Here is a 17,136-nt window from a genome sequence, read left to right on the forward strand (position 1 = left end):
ACATGGATCCACTTCTGTCTTTAAGCTTCTAATTAATAATTGTGTTGTCAAAATGCAGAATCATGAATAGTCCTTAAGGCTTTTCCTGTATAGAAGATGATGAATTCTTGTACTTAACCAATCAAAAGTTTATTCACTTGTTAAAGAATATGTCCCCCTAAAGTATGTTCAAACAATCAAAACTGCAGGCTTTTTGCCATTTTACATCCCAGTATGAATGCTGTGGTAAGTGAATACTTGACAAAAAAAGACTAAAAAGGCACTTCCCTCTGGGTTGGGTACCGCCATTCAACAGACATTACCTAGAGTGATGGATGTGCTACTGTTGGCATTATGGGGCAAGTTTTGTCATCCTTACTCATTTACTCCATTCCAAGTAAGGAATTTTTTCACAGGATGGGAACACATGCAAAAATGGTGAAAACTGGCCCTGCTACTGCACTGGATAGGGAAGACTTAAAAAAATGCAAAGGCTGGAGATGCTGAGAAAAAAATCGGACTATGTATTCTCAGGTGAGTATGTCAAAGATAAAATAATCCCTTTTTAACAAAGCTCAGAGGAAAACTAGGCTCTGATGGGCTTCTGCCTGCCAGGCAGATTTATAACCAAACCTTTTCCAGTTTGCAATCATCTCTGAAGCTTCCAATCTCCCTTGGCTTCTTGGTCCCGCACTGTGAGGACGGCCTCACTGTTATGGAGCCTAGTTGAAAGCTGCTGTCCCATAGGCAGGTGAATGAAGTAAAATAATGCCCAAAGGCTGACAGTCTTGCTTTTTCTCTCCTAAGAAAATAGCTCCTTCCACAAACTGCAACTGCTACTGTGGTTGTTTCATTGAACTATAATAAAAATTAGAACAAAAGAGATACCTGTAGTTAAAATGATGAAAGTGAATTTGTTTACGGAAAGAATTAATAATTTGGTATGCAAACAGTTTAAGCCACCTCAGTGTTTTGCAACATCTCATCTGTGAAGCTTTCCAGTGAGTTGAAAGGGCATTACAGTAGGCATTTTGCGTTGTCACTAGCTTACCTCAAAGGGAAATGCCACATCCGCTGTTGACACAAACAGCCTGCTCTGTTTTGAAATCCTTACATTTGCTCTCATCAGCAGCATAATGAAAGATTACAGTTTTAGGGAAACAGAGAGTTCCTCCCTTTCAAGCTATGTGCACTTCACTGTCTGATTTTGTGAAGTATTCCTTTCTTTGTTTGTTTGTTGTGTTTAAAATAAAATAGCATAAAGACATTTGGGGAATAGCTGAAAGGAGCTGAATTCTACAGATGAAAAGTTCTGTAAGTAAGTGCCTCATGCTCTTCTGGATGAGTAATTACAAATACTGTCCAGTGCTCTTGTCCTAGCTGACCACAGAAAGACAATGATCAAATGGTATTTTTTACAGCCTGGCTCATCTGGGAGTTATACAGGCTCTCACAGTTTCACAGCGTGCTGGGAAAAGTTGCAAGCAAGTATTCCTATCCCCAGCTGCTCCTCACCTTCTCCTCTTCCTTCCCAAAACAATTGTCCACAAGAGGGCCAGGCACAATGTAGATTAAAAAATACCAATTGAAAATCTATAAAAAACATAACCTGGACACCAATTTTATAATTGCTTTTTGAAATGGATTGGGATTTTTCTGAACTGCAACTTTACTGGCATGTAGAGACTGATAAACCTATGAGACAGTTAAATTAGCACAACTTTTGCACATCCATAGGCTTAACTGACAATCGTAAACGAGAAGCGAACAAAAAAAAGCACAGTGCAATGTTGTTCCTAAAGACTCATTTGAATAAGGGGATTTGTTTTAAAGACAAAAGAATAGATAGCACCTAATATTGCAACAACATTAAAAGAATTGTTTTTTCAAGTGCTAAATATGGAATTTTTCTTGGAAGAAAGAAAATAGTATTACCCCAAGGCTACTCTGCACTTCCATGCTTCATTGTAAAATTTCAACCTAAAACAACACAAAATACTCCTTCTGCTTTCTTTGATGCTATTTCAGCATGGAGTTGTACCCAATATGCCCTTGCCAGTGAAAGCAGGGAAAAACAGAAACTAAACTGGAGAAAAAGAGAAATTCCCCAAGAAAATACTCCTGTGTTACGCTATTAAGAAAATAAAGTTTGTTCTTCTAGCACTATGTATGAGATACCTTTTGTCTTCATCAAACTGACAGATCTTAAGAAAGCAAGTCATTTTGGGGGCTGCCTCCACAAAAACATTATTTTTTTCATGGACAGAGCGTGATTGGCTTTAGCCTGGTTCAAGGAAAGGAACTGAGTCTTTTAGCTGACTATAAGAGCAGGCCTGATAGCCCTTTCCAGCCCTCCCCGCTTTTTTGTAACCTAATAAGCGCACCCCTCACGAACTGTACACTGAATGGCATGGACCAGCTCCTGTCCTGCTTTCCTGTGCGCCTTTCTTCCAACGAATCCCATTAACAATAACCACTTTTTGGAGTACGCCTGTGAGAAATGGAAAGCTGCTAAAAAAAAATGGGATTCAAACTGAAATTGCAGTGAGCCTTGCATTTAGCAAAGCTGAAGTCAATCAGCTGTCTAAAGCTGATGCATCAGACAGTATCAAATCCTACAAACAGAGTTTCTGCGTATTTTTAAGTATTGCTAACAAGTTTTGAATATCTCATGCCAGGTGATTCAGTACTTCAAAGCTGACTTAGGCCAGAGATGCCAATCTTTCATATTATAAAGATATTTCTATATTATTTTGGGTATGAACCAACCAAAAAATTTTAAAAAGGAGGTTCCTACCAGGAATAATACAATACATCAAGTGTTTCTGCATAGGATGTTTAGCTTCACATGTTTTCTATAAATTCAGACAAGAGACTGTGTTTAAAGCAGGGGGTGGGGTGCCTTTTTTCTTAATAAAAACAAAGAGAAAAACTGAGAAAAAAGAGCATTTGGACTGATGCCCAAAGTTCCATTTTAAAGTTGTGTGAGTTTTTCTCCCAGCCACCTAATTGAGAGACAATGGTAGAGAGCACTGTAAAATGTTCACTATACATAAAAAGCTATATTGAAAGGACATTGGTAAAGTTGCAAAATCAAGCACTCAGAAGTCAGCCAAACAAGAATTAACCTTAATTTTCCTCCCTTGTTCATATGCAATATCTTACAGTCTTTAAATATACGATGATGCGGCCTTTTTTTCTATAGCCCTCCCTCCCTCACACATCAATTCAGGGTACATGCAGAATGCAGTTCAAGTAATGAGCAGGTCTTTGATATTCTGGGTTATTCTTATTGTTCAGTGTCTCTAGGCCTTCCTTATGCACACTGTTCACACCCTGGGCTGAAGATAGAATTATTCATTTCCTTATGGGCTTCCCTATGGTCCTCATCACTCAAATCTCTGCGAGCTTCATGCAGGTTAATTTATCTTAACAAAAGTTCTCTGAAGTAGCAGCATAATCTAAGCTATAAGCTTAACAGATAGGCAGTGGAGGTGCACAGACAACAGTCAATTTTGAGCTACCCAGGACCTGGGCTGGTGGGGTTTTTTTGTTGCATTTTGGAGTAATTTGCGTCTTCAAGCACAGCAGCCATTCACTTTAATTGCAGCTGTGACTGCTCAGTGTTTCTTCATCTCAGACCCCAGGATCTGAAGCTGGGCATTCAAAAATGAGAAATACACAGTTATTGACCATCTGTGAAACATTTAATATAAGTTACAGTGCAGCATCACGTAGGAACACTGGCAAAATCAGGGATAGACTGTACTGCTTTGAACTAGAACTTAGCTACCCTACAGGAAAGGCAGCTTTTCTCTTTCAATCTTTGTAAGAAATGAGGTAGAACTGCCAATGGCATGCTTCACTTCTCAGGCCTCGGCAGGAAACCGTTCCTTGAGTAGGACAATTTTGTCTATTGAGTGAAGTATGAGCCCAGGTTAAAAATAGGAGGCGTTCACCTGAAGTAGAGCTTGCTCCTAATTGCATATAAATGAAAAGAATGAATTAAGATAATGGACAAACTTCATCATAACATTTTCTAACTTTCAACCCCCTCACTGATGTTTCAGCTCTTTGTCACACCTTTCATTTCTCTTGCCTTTCTCCTGTTTCTCTAGATTCTAATTACAGATTTTTTTTGTGCAGCTCGTCCCTTTACTTGTCTGTTCAGCTCTGTGGAGATGCCATATATGCATTTAGTCAGCATTCAAGACTGTGAGGAGTTTGAGCCTCATCAGAAAATATACATTTCAAAGGGATATGAGCTGTTATCGAGCATATGCAATCCATATTTTTTCAGATCTTACATACAGCCAAACATGCATGAATTTTTACAGAAGTGGCAAAGGTACAAAGTACAAACACAAAATATAAAATATCAAGTCCCTGACCCAAAGAGTAAGAGTGTGAGGGTGTTTCAAATATAAGATGACAAAGGTAAAACACTACTCACCTCTAGCCTCTGTTATAATCTTGTCCCTCTTCCATTCTTAATGGCATAAATGGTTGAACTGTGTTTGAATAAAATAAAATAGAAAACCAAGAAACATAAACCAAAAAAAACACCTTGTTTGTTTGTTTTCCCCATTACGAATTAAGTTTGTTCATCAGACCTCCTTCACATTAAAATTATTTATTGCATAGGTACTGAAAGCAGCGATATGCTGGAAGAGGTTCATATGAGCACTCAGTTTACCAAAGTCAAAGATCAGTCCTCAGCTAAAAACAGCAGCCTCCTTTTTCACTTTTTAAGTATTGAGTTTTTTTAGAATACACAAAATTTTCTTTGAAATGGTACACCCACCTCTGAAATAACAGTAACAATCAAAACAGCTGAAAGTGCCAGTGAGTAAGGTTCCTTTCTCTTTCAGGTATCTAAAGAGCTCATCACACAGGCGTGCATACTCAAGAATTCTTATATAAAAAATGCTCAGATACATTTGAATATATGGTTTTATTCACACTGATGGCTACAAATAGTAGTGATTATGAATACTTAGTTTTAATTGCTCGAGCCTCTTTCAAAATGATAAGGTCAGTCTTACCTATGTCTTTATAAAAATGTTCAGCTGCTTCTAATTGTGGGACCAAAACTACTGTTCTTATGAGTGCATCTGCTATGTCTGTGATCAAAACAGCTGCTGCAAGAATAACAACCCAATAATATATACCATCAGGGATAGCCTCTGGCCTGCCTGATAAGCTGATGAAAAGGGAAAAAGTTCAAAGATAAGGACTTCTCCTACTGAATATAAAACGAAGTAACAATCCACCCTTGATAAACCGGTCGTAGATGCCCTAAACATGCTTTAACAATGCAATTCATGCTCTTGGTCAAATGATGCAAGCTCTGAATTACAATGTTGTGGAAAAAGAACAGTAGGACAGCGAAATGCTTTGCTCCGATCATTCCTTTTACTCTGGTCAGGAAGACCACACAACATTGTTAGAAAGTGAGTCCCAAGGGCCAATTCTACCTATACAAGCTTCTTTGACATCAAGCAACCAAAGTAATTAAGTGAATTATTCATATGTATCCAAAGAGATCACTTGTCTCCAGCAGACCGCTACTAGCAAGTACCATGAATTGACTTGCACAAAGTTATGACAAAGTATGTGTGTATCATATGGCTACCTCACACTGTACAGCTATCTGTAATTGATTATAGTATGAAAACTGGAAATATTGTTTAAATACATTTAAATTTACTACTTAAACATAATAGACCTCCATACAAATGATCCCAAATAATTACCCAATGCAATTACTGTGTCATTACAAGAAAGAAAGGAAGTGGAGCCATTTTAAGGTAATTCTATCAACTCTGGCTAGGTTCATCCACCAAACACATTTTACAGACACCAGAATAAAAGTCACTGGAGAGAAACAGTAGCTCATTAACCAGTAAACTCTCCATAAAAGACTGAGCTTGGAACTGACTGACTTACAGAAGACTTCAGATGTTGTCACATTAATCTTTCTACTGTTTTCTTCTCAGCTCTTTAAGGAGGCCTGTAAGATACCTCCGGCAGAACAAGACGCAAGACTCTCCAACCTATGAAATGATCTCCTGAGCAGAAATAATTTTTTCCAACTTGCTTACACAGAGAAACTATTGAATAATATTCTGGGTTATTAATTTCTAGTACAATGGATTTTCCACAGTAGCTCCAGAAAAGGTCCCTCTGACCAGATAGCTTTGTGAAGGAGTGTTTGATCTATTTCCAGTGTAGCCTCATACAGGTATTCTGCTGTTTTGCTGTTCTACAATATTCTAGGTATTCTAGGTTCTTTCTCCCCTGTAAATCAACCTTATGATGTGCTTATCCACATTCCTTCTAGAAGCATCAATAATTTCTTTCAGATCCAGACTTAGGTAGACTGTAAATAAGATCAGGAATTAGTGTAGGAAATTCTTTTTCAATACAGAACTCCAACTCGTAAATATGAATCCATAGGCAGTGCTCCAAATGGGAGCATACCATTTTTTTTCATCAAATAGCTGTACTCCAAAGAACATTTTTTTCATTTTTAACTGAGTTTGTTGGATAGCAACACTTGGTCACGGTCTCATGCCAAGAGATAGGGCATGAGCTGACCAGCTTCCTGCAGGGCAAGGAAGCCTATACCAGAGTATGAGCAAGGTCTTTGTGGGATCAAAGCACTCCAGCCTTACTGCTGACTGGCAGTACAACAGCTCTCATTTCTGACTTTTACTAAGCTTAGAATGATGACCTCAGCACTCACTTTTTCCCTCAGTAGTTAAAAGAGACACATAATCTGGGGGACTGCAAACTGGGCAGAGTGGTGAACATGCGTGGCCTTTTTGGTTTTGAATATTGCCTCGTACAAAAGCAGCTGATCTGGAATGTGTGCTGTGGTAGTAATAAGACAGAGGGTAGAATACCACAGTTCAGCTCCAGAGCTGCATCAACGGGACTTCCCTTACGACATTTCTTTGGCATGTTTGAAAAGCCATTCCCTGCGCATACACGTTCTGGCTATGACCTGGGAGAGTGTCCAGTGATGACTCATCTGCTACAATCACTGAAAGGGGGTGGGGGGAAGAGACGCTAAAACCCTCACATAGCCCATATAAATCATGCCACACAGCACAATTGACACTTCTCATGTAAGTTAGGCTTGATGAGCACCCTTCCTACAGCACAAAAGGCAGAGAATCCAGACAAGGTTACAGCATACATTCACTGCCCAGATTCATACAGAACGGCTGATTGAGAACAAATCGTCTCCATCAGGGTGAAATTTAACATTGATAGTGTGAGGTGGATTATTTCTATTACTTCAGCTAGCAATATTTGACAGAATCATATCTCCTGATTCAGCACATGAATAAAATAAAAATAATAAACAGGCATCCAGGTTTTAGGATCTTTTTCATTAGATCAGTTTCCTAATAAATATAACCTCTGTTTTGATATTTTAATAACCATACATATTATCTTGTACTTCCCTGTGCCAATAATATATTCAGTAAGTTCCATGACTGTAATATTTTTGTGAGAATTATATTTGCTTTTAAATTACCAAAATGCTAAAATTAAATTTATCTACCAAGTGCCTTGAATTGGAATAGGCAAAAAAAGAGAGAAAGAACAAGTGATCTATTTCTGTTTTCTGCTTTCCCTCTAAACCAGGTGATGCTGCTTAGAATTTTTTCCTCCTAATTTACATTTAACTTGACTGCTAATAATGTATCTCTAATTTGTAATTTAAACTGATTACTGATGACGTACACGGGTCTGAAGTGAATCCTATAATCAGTCTTCATATTTGCAGAAATGACTTAGGATTTCTGCTTGCCCATCTGAAAAGTACCTGGGTTTTTTTTAGAAATTATTGAAACCCTCACCATCTGAACCTGTAAAGATATTTATGTTGTTTGTCTAATCATTGAATCTCTCTCACAGTCATTGGCTACTCTGGATAATTTAGCTCCATCAGCTTTAAAGACTTGTGCTTTTTTTTTGCTTTGCAGATTTCCTTTGGTTTTGGATACATCCATCATGACCTCCTTTAAAGTAATTAAAACTCTGTGGTAATAGAAAGTCTTTCAGGCAACATAATTGTTTTCTTATTTGGGGGATCATTTTAAGCATTTCAACTATATTTGATATATTGTACTAATTTTTTACTGAGAATCACTGCTATGCTTAAAATATGACATCAATGGAATAGACCATTATCAAGGGGAAATACCTCCTTTAGTTAAATAAATAATGATGGGAACTCATATAGTTATGAAACAAATAAATGTTAAAATGCAGATAAAAGGATTCTTTTCCAGTCAGATGACATTAATTCTGTGAAAGAGATCTCTGCAACTATGTCAGAGGTCTGGCATGCATGTAAGAATTGGGATGGTGTACTAAGTAAGGTGAAAGTTGCATCTTGTACCATTGTGGAGCTGCCGCACTCCCATTGCTAGGAATAACAGAACCTGTCCAAATGCTTCACCCAGTAGAAAAGTATATTATCCATATGAATAAAATACTCTCTAATTTACCTGTTTATATCTTTTTAGTCTGTGATTAGCAGTTGAGATGAGCTATTTAGCAGTCTGAATGACTATAAGGTGCTCTGTTCTGATTCCATCCAGTCTTTGCCTCAGCCTTGTAAAGGTATTTGGTGCCTGCTTAGTGCAACAAGCACTTTATAGATGGCTTCTTACTATAACCAGCACTATGATTTCAGTCAGAGAACTTCCCTCAGTGCAGATGTTTCTCATGTTGTTTTGAACACCTAATACAGTCAAGGTTAGTCTCTCATCTAAAAGGTATTAATATACATAGACAAAAAACAGGGGAGAGAGAAGAAAACATTCACTGCAGGAGGAAGCATTCTTTAATATGTTGTAAACACCTTCTCTGCTGAACATACACTTTTTTTTTACTACGATTAATCTATAGGATGCCAAAATCCATTTTTATCTAGCTAAATAAATTTTCTCCTCATAAATCTATACAAATACATGCAGATTTTAAGCACTGTCCTCTTCATATGTCTTTGAGGACAAAATGCACAACATTTTAATGTAAGATGCTAGGAGCATAGCTATTTGAAGCAGTCAATAGCAAGTGCAGTAGCATACCTGGGTAACTGTTTTCCCCTCAGATCCTGTAAGAGGGAGAGAAAAAGGAGAAAACAGAAATAGCTTAACTCACCAAAAATCAAACCACTGCATTGCCCTCTTAGCCACTGAGTGTTTTGGGATGTAAGACCAAAGATTACATCAGTACAATAAAGGCTCCCTGCTCTCTCTACAATCACAAGCTGTAAGCTGTAAAAAAAAAAAAAAAAAAAAAAAAAGCAGGTTTTTACCAACATGTGAACCAGTAGAAAACAGAACAGGTAGAGAAGTGTAGAGAAGAAGGAGAGATTGAAGGGTTAAAGGCATCATTGCAGCCATTAGAGGGAAAAGTTGAAGCAATACAAGCACAGTAGACTTCTCTCCCCCCCCACCCCTCCTCCTCCTCCTTCTTTCCCCCACTCCCCACTTCCCAAGCTGGATCACTGTTTAGGGAGGGCAGTCATCACGCCATCCTGAGCAGCAGGAGCTGACGTTGGACGGAGCTGCCAGGTAGCTGAAAAAAGGCACAGAAAGCAGCTGATACCCACTTTTCAAAGGGTTTTTTTTTTAGTCTGAATCTGGACTTCAAGCAACACAGCGCCTGAGACAGCTCATCTAAACCTCACTGTATTGCAATACTCGCTCTTTCCAAAGAAAAAGACTCCGCTGAGTAGCAGAATGCTGCCAGTGTCGCAGCTAGGGCTACAATACAGAGCCTTTTTGTAATACTTTAAAATCTCCTTCTGTTCATATACATAGATACGTTATCACATATAAATTCTTCCTTTTTTTGAGGGCACCTTTGGCTTTTGTTACCCTGATGTGACTTTTTCTTCGTCTTGGAATGATGGGGATCTTTCTGGCTTATGTTGGATTCATTTTCTTTTCAGTTATGTGTATTCAGCAAGGACTTTCTACCCAAGGTAAGATCGCTTACTGTCAAATAAGTACGCATGTGTTTCCTTGCTAAAACAGAGTAAGAACAGGATTTGGGGGAGGGGGGAGAGGAGAAGATAAAAAAGAAGAATAACAACCACTACGGAGAGGAGAAGAGGATGCCAAGCATTAGGCTTAAATTTGGCTTAAAATGGTCTGTAAATAGCAATAGAAGGGAGAAGTTTCCCCAAAGTGAGAATAAAACAGACTTTTTTTACTCAGCTGCAAAGAGGGAAATGCAGCACCTTGCAGAAGAGTAAAGGGTTGAGGGTGAATGGACATGTACATGTTTTGGTTGCGCACGTTTGTACATATATATGCATGCATACAATAAACATCTACCCGTGCATGCATAATTACTGCATCCACACCGAGTACCGGATGGCTAAATCTACTGCTTCCCTTAAAATATTGCAGTCTCCCTCGGCGCTGCGTCCCCTTTCCCCTCCAATCACCCTGAGATCCCCAGTCAGACCTTCGTTTCCATTTGGTGACTATGTATATTGCTCGAAGAAAAAAAAAAAAAAAAGAAAAGAAAAGAAAAAAAACAATCGACTTCTCTGACGACCTCCCCCCCCACCCCCCCGCCCCCGCCGGCTTCCTCCCCCCTCGCCGAAAGGCGCGCCTTGCATTTCAAGCAGCCCCGGCGCTGCAGGAGCCAGTTGCTTGGGACCTCGAGGGCTGCGGCGACGCTGTCAGCACCACGGACAGATCGCGCGGGGCCGCCCCAGCCCGCCGGGCTGCGCTTGGCGGGGCGGCCGGCGAGCGCGGTGGCGGTAGTCCCCTCCGCGTCCCCACACCACTCACACGCACTGACCAGGAGAGGAAGGAGAAAAAAAAACCCCAACAACAACAACAAAAAACTAAACTTGGTACAAGCGCCGCGTATGCAAAATGCAAAGTCCTTTTGTCTGTTTAACTAGGTGACTAGCAATCGCCTGCTGAGGGAGGGGGAGGGAGGAAGAAGGGACACCGCGAAATAAAAAGCCAGCAGCTTTGCTGAGTATCTGTTTCCAAGTACAAATGTAAAGGCAGGCACAAGAAGTAAAACCGGTTGAGCATATTCCCAAATTATCCCACCAATTCCAGGTTAGGAAGACTGGATGAGGAGATGGAGGGGAGGAGACATTAGCAGTATTTGCTTTGCATCATAATATGCTTCAGTCAACCTGTAACAACACGTAACAGAAAACAACACTGCAGGGTCTTTGCAAAACCGCCTCTTCTTGAAACACAGGTCTTACTTATTACCTTGTTTGACTGTAGTCCCCTCTTGCTTGATTATCATTAGTTTTATTAGCTTGTGCAATTTTAAGGTGAGCTATATGAAAGGCTGAGAAGGAAGCCAAGACTGAAACATAAAGAAATACTGATGTGCTGGACTATGCCCATTGGGATGACTTTCTAAACCTAGCAGTGGTACAGTGAGATAGGCAAATCCTGTTAAAGGACTAGTATACAAAGGTGATGGTTAGTTCTAGGAAGTATCTGCCAGGACAAAGAATTAGAAGACGTATTGCTTCTTGATCTGATTATGTAAGTGGAGGCTCTCAGAAAGAGTAAGTTACTTGCATAAAGCCTTTGAAATTGGCATTTTGATGAGTGGTCATAACCCACACTTCAGAACAGTGCCTATTCTAATATCTGTTTCAGCTAGCCACAGAAGGATTAACAATTCACATGTTTCAAGCTCAACCCTAAAAAATACAACAAATCAGCTAGTCTGATTTTTTTTTTTTTCTTCTTCCAAACTGGTGTTGCGCTAAATCCCTCAATGAGTTTGGTGAAATACTGCATTCTGCCCAAGGGTATTTGGACCTAATCAGACGTAACTTTACCACCCCACGGGAGTAAGTGGTGGGGTCTGTAGCATGCCCAAGAGCAGAGCTTAGAGTACAAGGTGGATTTGTGCGTTGGGAGAAAATGTAAACTTGGGTGAGAGACTAGAGGAGTTAATGTGTGGGGAAACCAGAGAACCAGAAAAGAGAAGGAATGAGGAAAGGAAAATAGAGAAAAGAATTTTTTAAAAAAGGGGGTGGGGGGAGGCAGAAGGAATAAGGCAGCACAGAAAGGAGAGAACAAATGGTCTACAGATAACAGGAGATCCCAACAAGCTATGCATTTGTTTTGCAGCAAAATTCACTGAGTTCCCCCGAAATGTCACGGCCACTGAAGGGCAGAATGTGGAGATGTCTTGTGCTTTCCAAAGTGGCTCCGCTTCCGTGTACCTTGAAATCCAGTGGTGGTTTCTGCGGGCAGCTGAGGACCAAGAGGCTGGAGCCGAGGTGACAGGCACTCAGGTACTAATGCTGTGCCATAGAGTCCCCTTTCCAAGTGACCAAACCATGTGGGAACACCACAGGAGAGGGGGGTGAAGAGAAAGGGAAGGAAAGAGAGAAAGGGAGGTGGGAGGCCCAGGAAGGAGACGTGGTTCTGGATCTCCCCAGGGACTTAATTTTGAACATGAAAGAGCAGCACTAGAACCTGCAGAGAAAACTGCTCACCTCAAGCGATGGCACCTTTGGTGCCTGTTACTCTCAGGATGACCTAGAGATAGCCACAAAACCACAAGAATTTCCAAAGTGGGATTTTTCCCTCTCATTTTCCCTTCAGAAAGCAGCTGGCTTGTGGGTGAAAAACTGCTCCTTGTGGGAATTTTTCTTTCTCCAACAGCAAGATCTTATACGGGCACTCAGATTTACGGGTGGCACAATCAAGTTTGCACCTTGGAGGGGCGGGGGGGGGGGGGGCGGGTGTGGAAGAAGGGGGAGACCCAAACAAGCAAACGACCCACACAACAAGGCAGCTTCAACCTTCCAAACCGGGCAGAGGCAGCCACGTCCCACAACGCTGCCTTCCAGGGAGCCTCATCCCCCCTCACCTCTCTCCAGCCAGCTCGGCACAGGTCGGGGCGCTCAGCTACCCCGAAAAGACGGCAAAACGTTTGCTCCCTGCCTTGGCCGGAGCCCAACCCGGCTGGGAGGTTGGGGTGGGGGGAGGTCCCGTTGCACCCGAGGAAAAGGCCGGGCAATACCCCTCCGCCCGTGCCGGCTCTGCCCGGCGCGGCCCGCAGGTGGCACACGCGGCGCGCAGCTCCCCCGGGCTCGGCGGCGGCGGCGCGGAGGGGAGCGGCGCGGAGCGGAGCGCGGCCGGGCGCGGGGCGCGGGGCGCGGAGCGCGGCCGGGCGCCCCCGGCGGCCGGCGACCCACGGCCGTCTCCTCTCCCTGCAGGTGGAGCTCCTGCCCGAGCGGGACTTGGACAGCGACGGCACCAAGATAAGCGTAAGTGCCCGCGCAGGAAGCCCCTGCCTCGCCCCGCGGGAGAGACTCCCTGCAGCTTTCTCGGGCTGCAGGAGAAGGACGGGGAGGGCGAGAAAGTGAGGGCCCCCCCCCCGGACGGGGGAAGGCCCTACCCCGCTCCCAGCCCCCAACCGCAGCGGTCGTCCGGCCCTCCCCTGGAGCCCGCCGAGCACCCTGCCTGCAGCCGTGGCCTTCTCGGGGGCGTGTGGCGAGGCCCCTGCCTCCTCTTTGCACCTGCTTTACAAAGAGAGGTCTGGGGGCTGCTGAAAGCCCACTGCCCCCCTCTCCCCCTGCCTCCACACCCGGAGCAAGGGGTGCCAGGATAGCCCTTGCCTGCCCCACTGGGGACCCCAGGGGATGCAGGTGTCCACAAGCAAGGCAAAGCCCATGGGGTGGGCCTGAGGGTCCTCCGTTTCCACCAAGGGAGGCAGACACCCCTCAGCCATCCTTTTAGCTCTTGTCTCCATTTACCCTGGACAACTGCTGAGTCCGTCTGCACCCTCCAAAGTTGCTCTTAAGGCCGAAATTGGGCTTTGAAGCTGAACTTTCCTTCATTGTGGTGGGCAGCTATTTAAATGGGTGCTTTCACAGCTTTACGCCCACTGGTAGAGAACAACCATTTTTGTAACTCGGAAAATCTTTGGACAAGACCACCGTGTTGGCAGTAATCTCCATTATTCGCCACAGACTCGCCTTATGAGGAAAAAGGGTTAACTATCTACCATTTGGAAATCAAATCAAAACATCTTATCAAAGTTGTAAGCAACATTGTTCCAACCCTTGTCCAGGGAAAGGACACAAGGGCCTTCTCCCATTACAGACCCAGAACCCAAGCCAGGCACAGAGACAGCCCCCACCTCAGAAGAGCTCAGACCCTGCTCCCTCAGCATCCCAGGAAATGTAGGGAGGTGGGGTCATGGTGTGGTGCTCACTGCAGTGGAAATAGATACTTGGCAGATACTGCAGCCCGAGTATTTCCTATAAGCTCCAAAGGGGGTTTTCCCTTTCTCAGACACAAGCCCTTAGGAAGTGCCTTTTAGAAGCATCCAAGGCTTTAAATATTAGCAGAGCTTAAAATAGCAACAGATACAAGCATTTTTGTTTAATCTTTCACTCCTCTCTTCGATGCCTCCAAATAATTAACCAAGTAATTAAAGATAGGTCTTAGTGCAGTAAGATATAGCTCAAGGTCATTTATAAACTAGAATAGATGCACGTTATATTCAAAACCGTACATATTTCGGCCCTACTAACATTTCCCATCATACTTTTCACCCTACATTCTAAACTGTTTCAGTCATGGACCACATCTTCAGCTACATTTGCAGACCACCTTACAAATGAGGCCTAGATGTGGCCTTTGGAAAATATTCCACTAGACGTACTGCTAGCAGCAAATTTATTCCTTATCAACATTGGCCCATTCAAAATTCCCATAGCAATCCATAAGATCCTAGACACAGTATGGGCTGTAAAGCTTGTTCCATCTTTCAAGTTAAAAATCTCTCTTTCTGCCATTACGCATGCTAATCATTCATGATGGGACATTTATACAGTGTTTCTATAAGCTTGTGTAAAACATATTTTATATTTGCAATTAAAACATTAGGTTGACAGTGTAAGTACACTTTCTATAAAAATAGCCTTTTCTTTTCTTGGAGACATATACAGAATCTCCCCTAATAGTAGTGTCAATTATCTTCCTGAAAAATAAACGAAACTTTTAAGTGCATTTGGTAAATTCTTATCAGGAAATGATTAAATATGGGAACGGGGTTTTTAAATTGTGCTGAAATCTATCACTTCTATTGTTTTAAATGATAATTAGCTATAAATTGAACCCATGATTGCTGTCTGCAATCCTTTCCAAATTTTAAATGCAAACCCCCCAAACAAATTCTGCTATTAGTGCAGTAATACCGCCTACTTTGCAGATAATTGTATGGGGGCACACGAAGGCAGAATATGACCTACAGATCTCTCCATTTAGGTGGCTCATACACCTTCATAAAGAAGGTGGCTTCTTTAATCCTCTTGCTTGAGTATGAGCTCTTCAGTAGAGATCTATTATTATTGAATATGGTTTAAATAACTATCCAGCACTTTCTGTGTAATTAATATTGCATACGTTATGCCTGAAAGCAAGTAATCCATACTTTCAACTCAGTTTGCCAAATATAAATTCAGAGCTGGAAATAACACTATAGGCTGTAAGGTCCATCCACTACCTTAGAGCAGTAATGTATTCAGAAGTATTGCTCTTCAATTTATCAAGGAGGCAGAATAACTGCTTTGCCAACCCTGGTGACTGTAGTATGCCAAGCTCTCAGAAGCAATGTGTTGAATAACATGTGCCTGGTTTCAGTTTAATGGTTTTCTATTTTTGTGATCTGCCATTTATTCATTACCCTAACGTTTCCCTACTGCCTGTCATTTATATGATACAAAGTAACGTTTGCACCTACATTTATACAATGGTGGAATTAAAGCAGATTCTAGAGTTCTTCAAAACTTAAGCTTTCCGTCTCACCGAATCCCCTTTCACTGGCTTCCTGTGGGGTAAGAGATATGAATCTAGATACAAAGTAACAGCCAATTAATTAAATATAAATTCTCTAAAGAAATGAACACACAAAAAGGAATCTGTTACCTTTCCTAATGTGTCTTAATACCTGTCAGATATTTCTGGATGCATAATTTACTCATGTGTGTTTTAATTATACAATATAAAAATATGTTATATTACCCTCAGATATTAAAAGCAACTAAAGATAAATCAGGAGTCTGATTAGAGCTGACAACTTTTAAAATGATCTTGGATATTAGTTGTTTTGTATGCTCAAATCACAGAAATGATATATGACCTCTAATAAGTACACACTTATATAAATGAGATGAACAAATTACCTCACACAGGATGTCTTGTTGTGGTTAATGAACAAAAAATACCAAAGATTCGGACACACCTGAAGGAGACAAATTGACTGACAAATATGCAATTTCAGTACAGTGAGGAGTACAAGCTAATCTAATAAATTGTTAAAGAAGTTTAAATATTGGCAAACATCTCCAATAAAGTTATTAATGCAGTGGTTCAAAAGCTGAATTATTCAATAAGACCAACTAACTGGAAAGGTTTAACTGAAGAAATGCATAGATATTAGGTTTACATAAGAGCACTCATTAAGAATGTTCATGAACTTAAACAATTAATTGGAACGAGCAAGGTAGTTTGGGTTGTTTGTCTGAGCCCAATTAACATTTCAGAGAATATCACCTAAACAGTTTGGGAAAGAAGGCATCAGACATCCTTAAAGAAGCAAATGGTCAAACCCATCCCTGATGTAACTTCCCTGCAGTAAGCATAATCACACCACTGATTAATTTGGCACTTGGTGTTCTCTGGGTAGCCTCTACATCAGTGGAGTCTTCCCAGAGAAAGAATTGTAATAGCTGATACCTTGTTTTTTTGTTCCTGGAAAATTTGCAGACAGTGAAAGTACAAGGGAATGACATCTCCCACAAGCTGCAGATTTCAAAAGTGAGAAAAAAGGATGAAGGCTTGTACGAGTGCAGGGTGACAGATGCCAACTATGGAGACCTTCAGGAATACAAGGCCCAGGCATTTCTCAAAGTCAATGCTAACAGCCACTCTCGGCGAATGCAGGCCTTTGAGGCATCTCCAATGTGGCTGCAAGACACGAAACCTCGCAAAAACATCTCAGCAGCTGTTCCAAGTAGCATCCACAACTCTGCCAATCAGCGTGTGCGTGCCACCTCCAGCCCTGAAGCAGCAGCCAAAATCCCCAAACAAAGTCCACAATCAGGTA

The 17,136-nt window shown here is 41.6% G+C and overlaps 1 protein-coding gene and 1 long non-coding RNA gene across 5 annotated transcripts in view; one reads left to right on the forward strand and one right to left on the reverse strand.

The window, feature by feature from the left end:
- Positions 1 to 654: 654 nt before the first annotated feature.
- LOC138066379 (uncharacterized) lies at positions 655 to 9,227 on the reverse strand. Its single transcript, XR_011139803.1, has 3 exons — positions 9,166 to 9,227; positions 4,433 to 4,490; positions 655 to 837 (listed from the first exon to the last, which is right to left on the reverse strand). It is a non-coding gene; the product is annotated as an uncharacterized lncRNA (long non-coding RNA).
- A 285-nt stretch (positions 9,228 to 9,512) lies between these two features.
- VSTM2A (V-set and transmembrane domain containing 2A) overlaps positions 9,513 to 17,136 on the forward strand; it is a 32,693-nt gene continuing 25,069 nt past the window's right edge. For 3 of the 4 annotated variants that reach the window (XM_068936162.1, XM_068936161.1, XM_068936164.1), the window contains exons 1-4: positions 9,514 to 9,994; positions 12,141 to 12,307; positions 13,238 to 13,288; positions 16,797 to 17,133. In XM_068936162.1, the coding sequence (XP_068792263.1) occupies positions 9,916 to 9,994; positions 12,141 to 12,307; positions 13,238 to 13,288; positions 16,797 to 17,133 (634 nt within the window). In that variant the 5' untranslated portion in view covers positions 9,514 to 9,915. Of the gene's footprint in view, positions 9,995 to 12,140; positions 12,308 to 13,237; positions 13,289 to 16,796; positions 17,134 to 17,136 lie in introns of all 4 variants that reach the window. The other variant, XM_068936163.1, reaches the window with a different exon arrangement.

Source organism: Struthio camelus, chromosome 2 (assembly GCF_040807025.1).
Source record: "Struthio camelus isolate bStrCam1 chromosome 2, bStrCam1.hap1, whole genome shotgun sequence".
Classification (NCBI taxonomy): Eukaryota; Metazoa; Chordata; class Aves; order Struthioniformes; family Struthionidae; genus Struthio; species Struthio camelus.